Genomic DNA, 18,253 nt, shown 5'->3' with positions numbered 1-18,253 from the left:
CGCTCCCGGCGTGCTCTGACTGAACTACAACTCCCGGCGTGACCCGCGCCCGGACCACAACTCCCGGTGTGCTTCCCGCGGCGCTTCGACGGCGTCCGGGGTGGGCCATGGGGCACGCAGACATGGCGCGTGTTCCGCACGTCGTGGCCGACGCGGGCGCGTTCCTGAGCGCGGCCCCGCTGCAGGTACCGGGTGAACACCGCGGAGACACCGGAGGGACGGGGGGGGGGGGGGGGGGGTCAAGGGCTTACGGGCCGGTGTGACGGCGCTGCCCGCAGGACATCGCAGACGCGCTGTACACCGTGCCCGAGGTGCTGGCCGAGATCCGCGACCGGCCCGCGCGCCGCCGCCTCGCCGCGCTGCCCTGCGAGCTGCGGGTCCGCCGCCCGCGCCCCGAGCTGCTGCGCCTCGGTGAGTGCCGGGCCGGCCCCGCCACCGGCTCCTTCCCCCGCCGGAGCGGCCCCGCCCGGCTCGGCCTGGTCCGGCCCGGCCCGACGGCGCCGCTGCTCCCCCCGCAGTGACCGAGTTCTCCAAGAAGACCGGGGACTACCCGAGCCTCTCAGCCGCCGACCTGCAGGTGCTCGCCCTTACGTGCCAGCTCCAGGCCGAGATCGACGGCCCCGGCTGTGTCCGCTGGGAGCCGCAGGACAAGGTAGGATGGGCACGGGGCCCCGGTTCCAGCGGCCCGGACGCGGGTCCCGGTGCCAGCGGCCCCGCCGACGGCCCGTGCTGCCCCCGCAGGTGCGGCTCAGCTCCACCCCGCGGCACCCCGAGGCCCCCCTGCACCTCGCTGGCTTCCACCTGCCCGCCAAGGTAAGGCACGGCCGGAGGGGAGGGGGCTGCGGCCCGCGGAGCCCCGGCTGAGGGCTGCCCGTGCCGTGCCCCGGCCGAGGGGCTGAGTGGTGCCCGTGCCGTGCCCCCAGCACAAGCCCGCGGGGAAGGGCCCACACCAGCCCAGCCCCGGCCCGGCCCCGGCAGAGAGCGACGAGTTCGGATCCTTCCTGTACTGGCGGCCACCCCTGCCCAGCATCGAGGAGGAGCTGCGGGAGCTGCTGGTGAGAATCCTCTGGAGGCTTCTCCCTGCCCTTGCTCTGCCGTTTCTGGCCAGCCGTTCAGTGCCACCCTGAGCATCTCCTTCCCACCATGGCCCAGGCCATCACCAGCAGCCCCGAGCCCCCCGAGCAGCACCGGAGCTCTGCAGACGGGGCCAGCGCTGGCGAGGAGGAGGAGGAGGAGGATGAGGAGAGTGATGACGAAGGCTGGATAACTCCCAGCAACCTGAAGGAGGCCCAGCAGGACATGGGGCACTTTGACACTGCTCCCGTGGGTGTCCAGGTCGGCTGTGTCACCACGGACTTTGCCATGCAGGTGGGTGCTGGGCTGCAGCCGGGCTCAGGCTCTGGGACAGCTCCGTGTGTCAGAGCAGCAGGGTCTCAGTCCCAGAGGCCTCCCAAAGCCTGTAGGGCTCTGAGTGCCCCAGCTGCAGGTCCCAGCTGCAGGGTCCCGCTGTGTCCCTGCTCTTGCAGAACGTGCTGCTGCAGATGGGTCTCCACGTGCTGGCTGTGAACGGGATGCTGATCCGCCGGGCCCGCAGCTACATCCTGCGCTGCCATGGCTGCTTCAGGTGCTGGGGCTGGGGCTGAGCCTGGGCTGAGCCCGCGTTCCACAGCCCCAGGAGCTCTGAACCCCCGTCCCACCCTCGCAGGACCACCTCGGACATGACCAAGGTGTTCTGCCCCCACTGTGGTAACAAGACCCTCAAGAAGGTGGCAGTGAGTGTCAGCGAGGACGGGAGTCTCCACATGCATTTCTCCCGCAACCCCAAGGTGCTGAACCCCCGGGGGCTCAGGGTGAGTACCTGGACAGAATCCCAGACTCATTGAGGTGGGAAAAGACCATCAAGGTCATAGAATCCAACCTGGTGAGAATCCTCTGGAGGCTTCTTCCTGCCCTTGCTCTGCCATTTCTGGCTGGCCATTCTCACCTTGTCAGCCAGCCCAGAGCACTGAGTGCATGTCCAGTTAATTCCTTGCACGCCTCCCGGGATGGGGACTCCACCACCTCCCTGGGCAGCTCCTTCCCACCTTTAACAACCCTTTCTGTGAAGAAATGCTTCCATTGGGATCCCTGGGATGGGAGCCCAGCCTGTGGCTGGCAGGCTGGAGGGAATTTAGGCAAACCGAGAACATTGTCCAGATGTTACACTTGGACCCCAGGGCTTCCGGGCGTCCCTGCTCAGCTCTCCATGGGGTCTGTGCTCACCGGGTCCCTGGGAGCCGGGGCTGATCCCTTGTCCCCGCAGTACCCGCTGCCAGCGCCGCAGGGCGGCAAGCACGCCAACAACCCGCACCTGGTGGAGGACCAGCGCTTCCCGCAGCAGCGCCTGTCCCGCAAGGCCCGGCAGAAAACCAACGTGTTCGACCCCGACTACCTGGCCGGGGCGTCCCCGTTCGCCGAGAACGACGTGCACAGCCGGGCCGCGCACCTGCAGCTGCGCGACGCCGCCCTGGGCGCCGGCCGCCGCCGCCTCAACCCCAACGCCGTCACCAAGAAGTTCGTCAAGAGGAGGTGAGGACAGGACAGGCCCCGCCCGCAGGACTCACCTGCCCAGGTGTGCTGGGGACTCTGCCGGGGTGAGGCCTCTCCCGGCACCTGGGCACAGGCCGGGCCATCCTGTCCCCACTGCGCAGTGCCCAGAGAGCCACCGTGACCAGAGCGATGGTGACGGAGTTTGGGGGGCCCTGGCACGGGGGAGGGCGGGGTGGCTTCCCTGGGCACCCCTGGGCAGGGGCTGTGTCACCCAATAAACACCAAACCACAAAGCCCTGTGACTCAGTCCCAGTTCTGTGGCTGCCTGTGCCAGGGGCAGCCTTTCCCTGAGCCTCGAGGAAGGAGGAGGCTGGGGCAGAGGGAGGGAGGATTTCTTGGATCATTTGCCCCCCGGGATAATGAGGTCCAGAAGAACAAAGCCCAGGGCAGGGAGTTGTGTCCCACTGTGACTCCGGGTGATGCCCAGGGCTGAAGGGGGAGACTCTGGGGTAAAGCTTTGTGGATAAATCTGCTGAAATCTTTCACAGTTGACTGTTGGGCCCAGCTCTTGCTGCAATTTCTCCTTAACCCTGCTGAAATTGTTCAAAGTAAGGAAATAGCTGATAGCAGCTGTGGCCCCTGGTCCTGGGGAGGTCACAGGCTGCAGAGTGGGAGCAGCAAAGGGGAACACTCCCGGGCCTCCCCAGCCCCAGGGCACTTTGAGTGTGCCAAAGCTGCAGATAAAGGGCATTGGGGAAGCACCCACACCGCCTGATGAGGACGTGGTAACTTCCAGCTTTGGACTCCTGGCCTCACCTCCTGGGGCAGCCTCTGCCTCTCCCCCAGGGGTTCCTGGGGTCCCACACCACCGAGTCAGTGTGATTCTTCCCCAGGACCTTTTCCTGCAGCAGCTGCAGCACCCTGGGCACAGCTCTGGAGATGCCCTTGGTAAAACCATCACAAGACTTTACAGTGTAAAATGAAAACTTTTCATTGTTTATTCTCGACTGCAGCTGTTTACAGAAATATAGTTGCGAGTATACAAATGTCCCAATAGAAGCAAAATATTTTTTTTTTTTTAATATTCAACAAGTTATCACAGGAGAGCTAAAAACATAGATGCAAATAAAATATCCCCTCATAGACAAACTGAAAACACCGGGAATCAGTGCTTGGAAAACCCACCTACGAAAGCCATATACACAAACTGCACGAAGGAGTATCTGGTGCTACTTTCACATTGCAGGACACAGAAGAGGCAGCTCAGCGGTCAAGGGTGCACCCAGAACATCTGGCAGGCAGGGGAGAGCCCAGCCAAGGTGCAGGGACAGAGACAGAGGTTGGAGCTCTGCTCTGAAGGGGTTGGAGCTTAACTCAGCATCAGCTCAGGTGGAAATAATTCAAGTTGCCTCCTTTTATCCAGAATAAAAAAGCTCCAGGAATGCTGCAGGCTGCTAAGGGTACTGGATTGGGATCCCAGTTCTGCAAGACCCAAAGAGCCACTTCCAAACAGGAACCTCCCCCTGGACACGTTATCCCACAGGCAGCTCCAGGGCCAAAACAAAGCCAAGGCCATTTCCCTGTCAGTGACCACAGGAGCCCTCCCTAATCCCAGGCCTGGAGCTGGAATGTGTCACAGAGGGCAGCTGGGACCTTGGACCCTGAACAGAGGGGTCAGTGAGCAGGGAATCCCTGGGTTCCCTGCCCTGTCCCTACACAGTGAATGTCACCGGGCAATTTAATGAAGTGTAACAGCAAAAATGACAGATCCCTGGAAAAGGCAGAGTTCAGCTCTGCAAACTCCAAGAGAACAAAGGAGGACACTGGCTCTCAGTGTGGTGGAGGTGATTTAAGAAGGCCTGTACCAGGATAACACTGATCCACTCAGGACAAATTCCAGTGGAACACAGATTTGGAATTGAAAGTCGTGTTGGACACAATACACATTATTGAATGTATGACCTGATTTAAAGGCTGGAGCTGTGTCAGGGGAGGTTTAGGTTGGATATCAGGAGAGGTTCTTCCCCCAGAGGGTGCTGGGCATGGCCTCGAGGCTGCCAGAGCTCCAGGAGAGTTTGGACAATGCTCTCAGGGAGGCCCAGGGTGGGATTATTCAGGTGTCTGTGCAGGCCTGGGGTTGGACTGAAGATCCCTTTGGGGCCCTTCCAGCTCAGGATATTCTATGCTTCTATGATTCTTAGGGTTTAATTCCTCACACAACCTGCAAGAAAGAAATCAGCACAAGTTGTGGCAGGTTCCCCACGGACAGAATTCAAGGGGAGCTTCACTGGCTTTCAAGGAGTTCTCTAGATTTTGATTGTTGCACTAATGAATCAGTTAAAAAAAAATCAGTTTACAGACTTCTGCCCTCATGAGAATAAAGAGAAATGTCAGAGGAGTTTCCCCTCCTGACCCAGCAGAAGCAGGGACCTTGTGCTACACCATAACATCCCACACGTGGGCTGGTGCCAGCCCGGTCCTGGGCAGCACAGCCACCACCCAGCCCTGTCTGCAGCAGCTGCTGCCACCCTGGCGATGGAAACGGCTCTGGAGGGGAAGGCCAGGGATGCTCAGGGCTGCAGGAAGCCCATCCTCAGCCTGGCTCTCAGTTCTATCCTGAACCACATCTGCAAGGATGAACTAAAAGATACAAAACCACAGAAGTGGCCACAGCTGCTTGCAAGCCACAGGTCCCAGCAAGGCTCCCAAGCAGAGCAAGTTCTGTATCCATGTCACCAACAGGACCACACGTCCAGGACCGAGAGGTGGAGACAGCTACTCATGAGTTACTACAAAAACCTCCTACTGAGGAAAAGGAGTATTATTTCATGTTTATAAAAATGTAAATATAACAGTATTCTAACGCTGTGTCTACTATTATTTATATATAATAATCTGACTCCTCTATATACATATATATAATCCTAGAATATACAGGCAGTGCATATGTACATCCCTATACAGACTGGGAGAGGAAAAGCCTCTCCTCCTGTGCGCCCTCCTGCACTCTAGAGAATTCCACAAGTTCCCTTTGGCAGGAGTTCACCCCCTGCTGCATTTTTCCTTGTTTCTAACACGTTTACCCCATTCCCAACGCTGACCCTCGGTGCTGTGGCACCACAGCTGGTCTGGGCAGGAACACAAAGTGCTCACAGGCTGCCACAAAAGACTAAACCAGCCCAAAATAAAGCAAAGCCCCTGAACAAACACAGCATCCCACTGCTGTTTGCTTTTAGCTTCTACAGAATGGAGCTGCCCCGAGCCCCCTGAACACAAAACACCCCAAAACCATAAAATTCCATTTTGCACTAACGAGCAGTCACCAGTGACCAGAATTTCCTGTTCTTGCCTTCCACCTGCAGCTCAGAGCATGCCAAGCAATTCCCTCTCCTCTCTCCTGCTCCCCTCACTCAGATCCATGCCTGTGCTCCCTCTGCTCTCCCACAATGGCCCTGGAAAAGGAACCCAACAGTTTGCCAAGCAGAGGCACGACAAAACAGGAATAAAAATCCATTCAGACATATTTTCCTTTCAGAAATGAGATTCTAAATCAAAATATCAATGGAAACTTTAAAAAATAAAGTTCAGCTTATGCAAGTGAGAGGAATGTCCACTGACACAGCTGCCCAGTAAAAACCTGCCGAGGTTATGTTTAACTGCTCATGCCTTGTTTTATCTCAAAACTACATGGAAGCAGCCACTCTGCCAGTGATTAGAAGAAATCATCATCACTGATCATGGAGGGGACACCCACTTCAGAACAGCCAGCCTGGAATTATTTCTTGAACTAGATTTCTGCTAAAGTAAGAGCGAAGCGTTTGGCTTGCTGCAAGCCCAGGCAGTGAGGAGGACAATTAATACCAAAGCAGCAACTGTTAATTGAGCACAAAGCACCAGTGACTCCGTGCCAGAGGAGATGTTCAGCTCAAACCCTCCACCAGGTGTTGGCTCCGTGGTGTCTGGGTGGGCTCTGGGCACACCCAGGGTAAAAGCTGAGGGGATGTGGGGGGGGTTGGCAGCTCCATCTCCCTCAAGCCTCACCTGTGCCCACAAATGGGTGCTCTGGGACCCCCAGGGATGCTGGACTGACAGCCTGGTGCCCCAGGATCCTCTCTGTCACCAAAGGGCCCAGACACGATGCCAGCGCTGCGTGTGCTCCTGGAACACAGGGGTCATAGAGGAGCTCTGCTGCCCAACCTCAACTGCTCAGAATTGAATGTTCAGGGCCCTGGGCAGACACAGATGTGGCTCAGGCTGTGCTCCCTGCCATGACATCCTGCAGCCTGACCTTGAGCTCCTCTGGGGCTGGTCCAACCCCTCCGCCCTCAGAGCCGCTGCCGAGCACGCGCCAACCGCTGAGCGACCTCTTCAGTCACACAAATACTTCTTGTAACCAAATCACATGTTCAAAGTGTTGTACATTTAAACATTGACCTAAAATGAACAGGTAACTTTAACACGAGGAAAGGAAGGTGTTTCCAGAAGGGAAAACTGGGATAGCACAGCCCTTGGTTGGTTTTTTGTGTATGTTTTTTTCTCTCTTCTCTTCATGAGTGACCTCAAACACGCCCACAATTCAAACATACCCTTCCCTGGAGCTGTGGCAGGCTTGGGATGAGCTTCTCTTCTGGGCACTCATCCTGTTCCATGGAGAATTGGTCCCTGGTGACTTGGCACTGACCAACAAATGGATAGAGCCCTTGGGAACAAGGAGCAAACTGAAGCAGCACGCGAGCGAATCCATCGTTCCTGTCACTCCTTCCGTGTCCGACGGCCCCAGGTGACACCAACAGCTCATCCTGGGACACACATCCTGCAAACACCACCAGTTCCTTTCCCAGTGAGTGCCTATGGACTTCCACGGCTCTCTGGACGTTGTTGGGTCCATTGTTCTCAGCCTGAGCAGCCCCAGACAGCACCTGGGCACTGCTGGGGGCTGCTGCTTTCGTCTTGTGAACCATTACAAGATGTTGGTAATGTTTTGTCTTAGCAGGGGAAAAGAAATAAAATACAGAAAGAAGAAGTCTGGGTCGGGGTTAAAGCAGCTCTGGACATGATGCAGCAGGGAATTCTTTCTGTCCTGATTAAAATTTCCAACGTTTGAGCATAATCATAAATTAGGAGTTAAAACACAGAGGCGCTAATAATAAAATATTAAATAGGCAATGAGAGTGGAGAAAAGCTGAATGGCTCATTCTGAGGGAAACCCCAATATTTCATATTTTGTATAATCCTAAATGCCTCTGGGTTTCCTGGCTAGGCTGTGAGTGAGGGACACACTAAATACAGAGCAAAGCTTCTCGTGGCCAGCTGGACCAACACTGCCTGATGGAATGGCGAGAGATGAACACGTTATTTATGTTGCAAAAAGTACTTAAATACTCAATAAAGACATAACAAACCCCACCCCACCCCACTGTTATCAGACGCCACGTTGTGGTAGAACATCAGACAAACTCACAAATTTACCACAAAAATGTGTGGCAAAAAGAATATTTTATATATATGTATATATATAAATTTTTATATTTATGCCAATGTACTCACTCAGTACAAATAGCAAAATAGTTATACCATTTCCTAAATACAAAATATAGCTTTCCAAAAAAATGAAACACACATTAGATATAAACCATCCAAAACTTGAACGATTGAAAACTGTATTCAAAATTAAATGACCCAGAGCAGGTCTCTTTCTGAAAAGTTCCCTTCATATCGGCAAGAAGCCTTACTACTGAAAACGTAATTCAATGCCTCTCAATGAGAGAGAGAAAGAGAGAGACAGAAAGAGAAAGTGAACGTGTGACAGACCAACAAACGGGGAAATCCAGGAAAACCAACAAAAACTCTACACGGCTCAACTACGCACACGAGTTAAGGGGAAAACACACAGTAAACAGACTCGAGGAACTTAAAAAAAACCCATTTACAGACTGTTCCTTTGTTATTTCAAATAACAAAAATGAAGAATGACGTGATACCGGCTACACTCTACCGAGGCGGAACGGGCGCCGCGGGAGCGGCTCGGCTCCGGCGGCAGCGGGAGGAACACGGATCTCAACGAGGCTGTAGTGAGAGATCACACACTGTCTGGAGAGTTGAAGCACCCAAAAAATCCACAAGCCTCACAATACACCTGCATGGTCTGGAGTGGGTTGTTTTTACATTCGGTAACATCAGTCGATGATTTATTCCTTAATTAAACATGACAATCTAGAAACCAGACTCGGGGCTCGGTGGTAGAAAAAGGAAAAATCACTTCAGAACTGCGATGTGCTACAAAGATGCAACAGCTCGGGATGAAGTGACCTTTTAAGAAGGCTTAAAAATGATGCAATTTGCCCCCTACTTGGAGTAAAGCCAAGCTGAAGATTTCCATCAGTCACAGCTGGAAGTGGCGGGTTAAGGGGGATTCCTGCAATTAGAAGGTGGTGGAGAAATTGCTTCCTCTCTCCTTACTCCTTGATTATTTGTCAAAGCTTCTACTGACTAAGCAATTTACTGCCAAGGATGCCTAAAAGCTGTTTCTTTAGCTTTAAAGCCAGTAGGATATTTATGTCTTTTTTTTTAAAAAACAAAATACAAAACTCAGGGAGAGAAAGAAAACCATGGAAAGAATAAAAGGGAGAAGGCAAGTTTGGGAACAGCTCATGAGGCTTCACAGAGCTCCAACCCATCAGTCAGAACGAGAGACACAGAGGAGTCCCTCAGCCACACAGAATGTTCTTTTCAAGCTTAAGGTGTTTTAGAGAAGATTTTAAGATCAGCTGGAAGTTCCCCTTCATTTCTTCATTTTGTAGAGCCACCAAACCCTTGCTCTATGTACAGCTCCACGTAACTCCAGCTTCCACAGATGTGGAAAACCGTTAATCCCATTCTCAGATGGGAACTGGTTATTTACAGCAGCAATTCTCTGCTTGGCTATTACAGTTATCAATACTTTCAATTCATACAGGGTGGGTCTGGCTCTCCCACTCGGTGTCAATGGAGAGATCCCTTCACTGACAGACAGCTGAGTCACGGCTCGGGGCACAGGCAGCTGCTGTTCCTGCTGCACGAGCCTCCCGAGGGAAAAAAGGGATGGGAAGGAGGAATAGCAGGGAAAAAGTAAACGTGGTAACATGGATTACCTTCCAACAACAATAATAACTGACCAGATATGCTTTAAATTCCAAGAGCCCCCACTGTAATGAGGTTCATGAACCTGGTAACAGCCCAACCCCAAGCCCCAGTAACACAAAGCATAACTCCTCAGCATTATTGGCACTGTGGAGCCCAAACTCCATGGTCATGGCCTCAGGTCTGCCACTGGCCACACGTGTGCTCTTAAAGAGGCCACTTTTCCACAGAAGCAATTGGTTCCACGCAGCCTAATCCAGAGTTGGAAGGTCTGAGAGGATCTGGGAAATCGTCGCTTTTTTTCCTCCACGGAATTTCTGCGTGAGAAAACAAGCAGAGAAGTCAGGCATAACTAACCACAGTCCCCTCCTCCTTCTGTGCAGTGACTTCATCCTCAGGGTGTTCCTCTGAACTGGGGGCGAGGAGCAAGAGAAGCTCTGGAGAGATTCCAAACTCCACATACAAACCCCTTTAGATTAGGGAATGATGTGCATCACTTCAGTGAAAACTCAGGGGGGATGTGGGACAAGACCACCCCAAGTTACCACAATCAACACTGGACTCCAGAGTCCTCCTGGCTCTTGGTGCTCATTTGTAGTCAAAGGCTCTTCCCCCCTCTGAAAAAGGCACCTTCTAAAAGCAGAATGTCTCCTAGCAACAGCTGATGCTGTTTCTAACACAGCCTCAGCATGTGGCACACTCAAGAGCTGCCACATTCCACCAAAACTTGTTTTCACATTATGTTATTGTAACCCCCGGGAAGAGTTCAGAACAGTTCAAAAACAGTTCAAACTTGAGGTGTCATTTACTCAGTAAGTCTCAAGTTTTTTAACCACAGTCATGTTTCATAAGGTTCTGACCTGCCAAGCTGCCAGTGATCCACTCTCCTCCCTAACAAAGTACCCGACTCTCACAGCAGATGACAAAACGTAGGAAAAATTAACAAGACACAGTCTCAAGTGTTTCATACAACTTCTGACCTCTGACTGGTTTTAATAACTTCAATCTGGTATTACAGTCCTAATTCAGCCTCACTGGTGCTTTAGCTGACCTCTTAAAGCACGGTCACACACTGCAAGGTGTAAATGCACCCAACAAAGCCCCTGCTTGGCAGCAGAGAACCCAGAGACCCAAACTCACCGCTTGCCTCGTTAAAAGGAGCCAGCCATGTTGTTGCCCTGGTTCTGCAAGGACACGAGCAGATCGTCGATCTTCTCCATGTTCTGGTTGGTGGCCATGGCGGGGGGCAGCGGGGGGGTCTCGGGCAGCGGCTGGGACAGGAGGGTGGGCACGGGGGGCTGCGCCTCGCCCTGCGCCTGCCCGGGCTGCCCCATGGCCATCAGCTCCTCCGGCAGCGCCGCTGGCCCGGGGGGCAGCAGCTGCCCACAGTCTGGGGACACAGCGACACGTCAGTGCCCTGGCACGGGCCAGGAGCTCCCACTGCAAAGCCACGGCCCCCCACCACCACCAGCTGTGCACCCACCCTGCAGAGCTGCTACAACCTGGTGTAAGCAACTCCCGCACCTCTCACTGCTGGGGCTCACAGGCACCCACAGACCTCTGCACACAGAGAAAAGCTCTGCATCCCACAGAACCGGTCATGGAGCCTGGGTCCAGAGAGGAGACAAGGAAGAGCGCAGGTTTGTACAGCTAAGTACACTTTAACAGACACTTCTCTGGGCTCTAAACAGCTTCTAAAATCCTTGTTTTCCTTCAGCAATGTGAAGAGAGGCAACAATATTGCGGAAACCAAAAGTAGCAAGAGAAATCTCTCTTAGGAGAGCACAATCGTTCCCTAGATTAGATATTAGTGAGAGATTCTTCCCTGTGAGGTGGGCAGGCCCTGGCACAGGTGCCCAGAGCAGCTGTGGCTGCCCCTGGATCCCTGGCAGTGCCCAAGGCCAGGCTGGACCCTGGGGCTTGGAGCAGCCTGGGACAGTGGGAGGTGTCCCTGCCATGGCAGGGGTGGGATGGGATGGGCTTTGAGGTCCCTTCCCACCCAAAGCATTCCCTGTTTCTATGGCAGCTCTCCCCATGGCAAGCTCAGCACGGGGCACTGTCACTTACTGTTCTGGATGCCGAACAGGAATATTCCCGAGGTCTGCTGGGACGAGGCAGGGGAATTCTGCAGCTGGTTGATGGCACCTCCCGCCGTGTTGTGGAACAGAGGAGCCTGCTGCTGGGGAGGAGAAGCAGTTCCTGGCATTCCTGCCATGCTGTTCTGGGAGGAGTACATGGGGGACTGCTGCAGCTCCGGCTGGCTCATGCTGTTCTGCAGGGCAGACATGGAAGCTGAGGAGATGAACAGGGTGACTTGTTGCTCTTGAGAACTTGGGGACCCTTGGACCAGCTGAATCTGGGGCGAGTTATGGAAGATGGTTGGCTGCTGTGCTTCAGCCTGGTTGGAGCCAGGATTCTGGAGAGAAGACACTGTGGTCTGATTCTGGAATTGCATGGGCTGCTGTTCCTGATTCATCGAGGCCATGTTGGACTGTGGATGAAAAATGGACTGGCCTTGTTGCTCCTGATTGGTGACTGGGTTTTGGTTTGGATTGAAAATCATGTTCTGCTTTTGGGGGGCCATTGTACTCATTGCATTTTGATTGCTGAACATCATGTTCTGCTGCTGCTGCTGCTGCTGCTCCTGAGATGGAGGGCTGCTCTGGATAGCAACAATCGAATGCTGAGGCTGGAAGATGGCTCCTTGTTGGTTCTGAGGGATGGAGCTGGACTGGATGGAGCCCAACGACACTTGGGACTGAAACAAACCCTGCTGAGCTGGCTGAGTCTGGGGCTGCTCCTGGGGAAGCATGGAGCTCTGGATATGAGAGATCTGTGTCTGCTGCTGGAAAGAAGTCTGTTGTTCAGTGTTTGTTGCTGTCTGAAGAGGAGAAATGGGATTTGGGCTTGTAAAGAATGACATCTGCTCTTCCTGAGTGGCAGGGTTGCTCATGGAACTCTGGGAAAGGAACATGTTGGCAGACTGCTGGTCTTGAGGCACCGAGGAGCTCTGCAAGACACCCATGGCATTCTGTGAGTGGAACATCGGGGGCTGCAGTTGGTCAGAGGAATTAGTGTTGGTCTGGTTGTGGACAATGGAATTTGAGCTATGAAAAAGGGATCCTTGCGTTTCCTGGGATATATTCTGAGTGTCACCAATAGGGTTCTGAGAGTGGAAAAGCTGAGCTTGTGAGTGTGGAGACTGTTGGATGAAGCTTCCCGACTGAATCGACATCATTTCTCCACCTTGCTGGAACAGAGCCCCGCCCTGCTGCTGAGTCCCGCTGGCCTGGACACTCATCATGGTCTTGGTAGATGAGAAAAGATTAACCTGGGACTGACTTTCCCCACTGTGCTGCATCTGAACCATGGTCTGAAACACGGAGCTCTGCATCTGTTTGCTCTGGCCCGAGGCCTCCTCCCCCTCTGCAGAGCTGCTGGGCTGGAACATGGCAGCACCACTGCTGGACACCGGCTGCTGCGCGGGGGCGGCCGCCTCGCCCCCGGACACGCCCGGGGACGAGGAGAACAGCTCGCACTGCATCTGCATGTCCTCGCTGCTGGACAGGCCACCCATCATGTGGGACGCCTGCTGGTACACCGGGGACTGCTGCAGGGCTCCGTTCCCCGCCGTGCTGGAGGAGAACAGATCCGGCTGCATCTGCGTGGCCGCCTGGCACATGTTCTGCTGCATGCCCATCACCATGGCCGCCGAGGTCTCCATGGCCTGCTGCTGCTGCTGCTGCTGCTGCTGCTGGCTGGACAGGGCACCCTCGGGCTGGGAGTGCACGCTCTCAGCTCGGCCAGGCAAAAGGTTCTCTGCTCTGGAATGGACAGCTGTGTCTGAGGAGGAAAACATCCCGGGGTTCACGCTGCTCTGTATCTGGCTGACCTGCTGAAAGATATCTGCGTTCAGCTGATCCTGGACATCCTCGCTGCTGTCTGAGCCCGAAAACAGAACGGAAGATAACTGCTGCTGAGCTTCCAGAACCTGCTGCACCAAGTCGACGTTCCTGCTGCTGCCCGTGGCGGTGTTGGTGGGGAAGTTCCCGGCCTGGAGCTGCTGGATGGTGTTCTGGAGCTGACTCACGCCGCTGGCCGATGAGAAGATGCTCGAGGAGATCTGCTGCTGCAGGGCCTGGGCCGGCTCCGAGAGCGTCGGCTGCTGCTGCTGCGAGGCATCGGCCAGCTGGGACAGAGCCACCACCGTGCCATCCGACTGCAGCACCTCCCTGGGCTGCGAGTCCCTGCTCTGGAACTGGGCAGCCTGCTGCAGCAGGGCATCGCTGTTCTGCAGCGGGCCCGGCGTGGACACTGCCGAGAAGCTGCCGGGCTGGGAAATGTCCTGCGTTTGGATCGTGCTCAGGGTCTCTGCGTTGTACACCTCGGGCTGGATCTGCTGCTGGTTTTCACTTTCAGAAGGTAAATGGGAAGCAGAAGTTGATATGCCAGACATGCTGTTTTCCAATGTTGGCTGAGTTGGTCCAACCACATTCGAAGCCTGAAAAGAGCAAGACATTTGGTAATTTATAAACTTACTGGGGTTATGCAGATACAATTTCCAAAAATCCCCCATGTCCAGGGAAGATCAGAGGGAGATGTGAGATGTGAAACCCAGACACACCCAAACCAGCAAACAAATGATCAGCAGTGGAAATGCTACTTCAAGGATGGAATCATGGCACAATTTAATGAAAGCAATGCCAAGAACTGATTAAAAGAACATTCTTACAGTAATTTACTAGCTCTGTGTCACAGGATAAAAATCCCCATCACAGGGTCACTAACCCATCAATCTGTCTGGGGGCAGGAAGCAGGTAAGTTATTAAAGGCAGTTGTCTGTTTTACACATGCTCTGTAACTGTGTTTTGCCCAGACTGATCCTGCACATGGCACTTTTCCCTGTCTATTACTCTTCTCCACTGCTAAAGCACGGACCAAGGAGCAGATGTAACACAGAGTCTGAAAGCTGCTCTGCTCAGCCCCCCCCAAACCCCACCTGGAACAGGGGGGGAGAGCATTTTTGTGCACTTACTTCCATTGGAGCCACATCTTCACTCTTGATCATACTGCTTGGCATGAGTGGAGTTATCAAGGCACTAGGAAGAATGTTCACCTTCTCCAGGTTACAGCCCGTGGCCTTCACTGCTGCAGCCACAAACAAAACCACAACAAGAGGGGCAATGGTAAAACCATTCCATACCTCCCTTTAAGTAAATTACAGAACTACTCTTCAACGTAAAGCAACAGATCTCCACACCCTAAGCAAATTTAAACCTTACAGTAGGGTGGCAGTAAAATTTCTGCACATGTGTACAGAGTGAGGAAGGACAGAACACACCAAGTACATACAGCAAACAAAATTCTCTGACCTCTGGTTCAGAGTCAGCCTGGAGCAGAACAGGTACAGGAAGGAAGCATCAAAGAGGAGCTGACACGGAAACCCCCATGAGAGTGTAAATTCATATTTATTGCATAAATTAACTGAGGACACGAAGGAACAGCAACAGCACATTGTGTTCCAAGGAGCAGCAGCTGTTCTCCTGGAGCAGCTGGGATCTCCCCTCAGTTAAGCTCCACACTAAATTAGATGGATGTCAGGTTTACCCTGTGTATTAGTTTATATATTTGCTTAAATTAACACTACAGAGTTTCTAATTCTTTGTATTAACTGCAGTTCTTGGCTCTTTTTTTACTCTTCACTTGCAAACATCTAAATAAAGATTAGACTGCAGAGCCTGATGCATGAAAATTTTTTTACAAATTAGTCTTATTTTTTGCCTTTTTTTGTTCTATATTAGCTTGTACTAAAATATACTGATAGGAATATTGTTATAAAGTAAAAGTTTCAGAGTCAGAAAACAAACCTCCCTGTAAGAATAGGGCCAGATTTTATAAGCACAGACTTATCACAGGATGTCTGATTCATATCACCAAATTTGGGTAGGAATTCATAGTTAAATTATTAAGAACACTGATAAGAATCAATTTAGTACCTTTTATAGCCTCTTCAAAAGAACAATGTTGGGCTGGGCTGGAGATTTCCTTCTTCACATTAACATTCAGAGTCCCAGCTGCCGAGACAAAACACATTGAGAACTTCCTTACGTTAAATCAGCAAACAAGCCAAAAAAACACAAAGCAAACCAAAACAATTCCTTATAGCTTAAAGAAATTCAGGTTCTTTGAAACCCACACAAACCTTTGCACTGTCTATTGTGATACAGATAAATAAATAAACTAAAATACATGAAGTGGGCAAATTGCAGATTTCCTCAGGATAAAGCCTGCTGGGATTTCTTGGTTATTTGGTGCATTGTATGGGATATGTTGATTTTTTTGTCCTGCTCAGCTTCATTTTGATCCTTAAACTAGAAATGGATGCTGCTATATAAGAAGAGCTGTCACAAGACAGCTGGAATTTGAGGTATTTGGCACATAAATGAGAAAAGCAAAGCGTTTCGGTTTTATTATTGACAGAGCACCACTGGCCAGCAAGAGGGGCTTGGGAAGATGCACGTTGCTGGGCAGGTGAAAAGGCCCCTGCTCCCCCAGGGCACCCCACACACCTGGCTCTGGAGTGTAGGTGAAGGGCTGCACGTCGTGAGATCTGCCAGCGTTGGTCACCACGTAAATTCCCACTGAGACAGCCGAGGTGATTTGCTGGTCATGGTATGGTGGCACCTTCACAATAAGGTGATTCTGCAAGGCAAAAGGATCACATTTTCTTACTACTGATCTTAATTCCCCTTACTTACATCAAAAGACAGAAACAGGCTGATAAACCACCATAAATGAAAGCCCAGAGCACTGGGGGCAATGCACATGTGGGATACTGCCCTTGATGGCACTTTCCTGACACCATTTGCAGCTAAAGAGGACATTTATTTGTGTCAAAAAGAATAAATATTCCGTAAAACATTTCAAAGTGGAACAAAAATTCAGCCAGTTATAAAGACTGTGCTGTACACACGATCTCCTTCCATGGAAAACTGCTGGGAAAACCAAATTAGGCCTTTTAATTCCATTGCACGTAAGGGTAAAGACCTGGCCAGCAAACCCACTGTGGGATCCAAGCTCTCAGTTAGACACTGAACAATTTCACTGGTGTAAACCCCAAATTTTATTCCACCAGACTCACAACAGACCTTATGTGAAAAAAATTAATATTATTTCTGTAATACAGTAAAATAATACCTGATGAAATAATTCCATGTCAATTTCAGCTTCTGCCTTCCAAGAATTCTCATCTAAATGAAAATTAAAAAGCCTAGGTTAGCGCACATCCCCAGAGCAATTGGTTTCAGTGCCTTTACTCTGCTCCCCAGTTTGCTCTCCCTGACTGAGCTGTACCCAGCAGCGAGTCCCGACCCCGGGCTCTGCTCAGCACCCCAAGCCAGCCCTGCTTTCACACTAACCGGAAACATTCTCTTGGAAAATCACTTTTGTTCCCTTTAGGAAGTTCTTGCCAATCAGAAAAACTTCCTCTTCACCCTTCACTGAACAGCTGTGGAGACTTTTCTTTAGGATCTCTGGGACTCCTGCTGGCTGAGCTGCAAGGGAAAACACAGTCTGGAATCAGGAAAACATCAACATCCAAACCAAACCACTTTTACTTAACAGGGTTATGAATGAAAAACTAAAACTCCTGAGCTTCTTTCTTTATCATGCATTTCATTACAAACTCTTCAGAACATAACCATTTCTATTATTTCCTCACCAAATGTAATGAGCTCAGAGAAGTCACAATAATCACTTGTTCTGCTCTGCAAAACAGCAGGAGTGATTCCCCTGTTACCTGGGGGGCTTTGCACAGTGTCTTTCACATGACACAGTTTTCTGTCTGGTGCAAGAACTAACCCAGGGCTTGGAGCAACCTGGTGTCCCCTGGCAGGGGTGGAATGGGATGAGCTTCAAGGTCCCCAACAAATCCTTGCAAGACTCACATCTCTGGAGTTGGAAATTTTAGCAATCTGAAGCAAATAAACAAGCCAAGGGGATGTGATTTTACAGATACACATGCCTGGGTGCCCCTGTGCCAGAGGTCCAGGTGATGATTTATACCATTCTTATCATAAACTGCTACTGCTGCAAACCATTCCTACTCTTCTTAAACCTTAAACCAAATAGTTTTAACACACCACATGTGCTAAATACAAATGAGCTAAATGCAAATGTGCTAAATGAGTAAATGAGCAGACAATTTAAACATAGATGCATTTTAAAATAATGTGTTTTGACACGTTCAATATAAAATAATTCTGGTTTCTAACAAAGGTTCCTCAAGCACCTTTTCTCCTTACACATCTTCCCAGGGCACACACCCAGACTCGTGTTTCTGCACTTGCCTGGCCCACTTTGAGTGTTTAATAACAATATTCTCTGGGCTTACTACACAGCAGAACATACATCCTGTACCACTCCAAATTATTTAATGACCTTTCAGAAAGGATTTTTCTACAACTCTGACTGCAGGTTCCCAGGCAACCGTTACGCAATGACTGAATATGCTCAAGGCACATGAAAAGAGTAACTGGATTTAGGTTTGCTAACAAGTTAACAAAGCCTATTTAAAACACAGCCCTCAAATAAAGAGCCTGCAGCT

General features: G+C 51.7%; 2 protein-coding genes across 2 annotated transcripts in view; one reads left to right on the top strand and one right to left on the bottom strand.

The window, feature by feature from the left end:
* The first annotated feature begins 76 nt into the window (after window positions 1-76).
* NOB1 (NIN1 (RPN12) binding protein 1 homolog) lies at window positions 77-2,822 on the top strand. The gene is made up of 9 exons (XM_066557710.1): window positions 77-185; window positions 279-411; window positions 519-652; window positions 742-813; window positions 924-1,055; window positions 1,153-1,368; window positions 1,527-1,624; window positions 1,706-1,850; window positions 2,303-2,822. Exons 1-9 carry the CDS (start codon window positions 108-110, stop codon window positions 2,570-2,572), a joined length of 1,278 nt encoding a protein of 425 aa, XP_066413807.1. The 5' UTR covers window positions 77-107; the 3' UTR covers window positions 2,573-2,822.
* Window positions 2,823-3,504: 682 nt separating this feature from the next.
* Window positions 3,505-18,253, bottom strand: part of NFAT5 (nuclear factor of activated T cells 5) — a 54,325-nt gene continuing 39,576 nt past the window's right edge. Inside the window, exons 7-14 of the mRNA XM_066557709.1 lie at window positions 17,067-17,201; window positions 16,846-16,898; window positions 16,218-16,350; window positions 15,645-15,722; window positions 14,684-14,796; window positions 11,716-14,149; window positions 10,789-11,038; window positions 3,505-9,965 (exon numbers count right to left, since the gene is read on the bottom strand). Coding sequence (XP_066413806.1) covers window positions 10,800-11,038; window positions 11,716-14,149; window positions 14,684-14,796; window positions 15,645-15,722; window positions 16,218-16,350; window positions 16,846-16,898; window positions 17,067-17,201 — 3,185 coding nt within the window. The 3' untranslated portion in view covers window positions 3,505-9,965; window positions 10,789-10,799. The remainder of the gene's footprint in view (window positions 9,966-10,788; window positions 11,039-11,715; window positions 14,150-14,683; window positions 14,797-15,644; window positions 15,723-16,217; window positions 16,351-16,845; window positions 16,899-17,066; window positions 17,202-18,253) is intronic.

This window comes from Molothrus aeneus, chromosome 11 (genome assembly GCF_037042795.1).
Source record: "Molothrus aeneus isolate 106 chromosome 11, BPBGC_Maene_1.0, whole genome shotgun sequence".
Classification (NCBI taxonomy): Eukaryota; Metazoa; Chordata; class Aves; order Passeriformes; family Icteridae; genus Molothrus; species Molothrus aeneus.
Note: the sequence above shows the minus strand (reverse complement) of the source record. Positions and strands in the feature narration are given on the sequence as shown.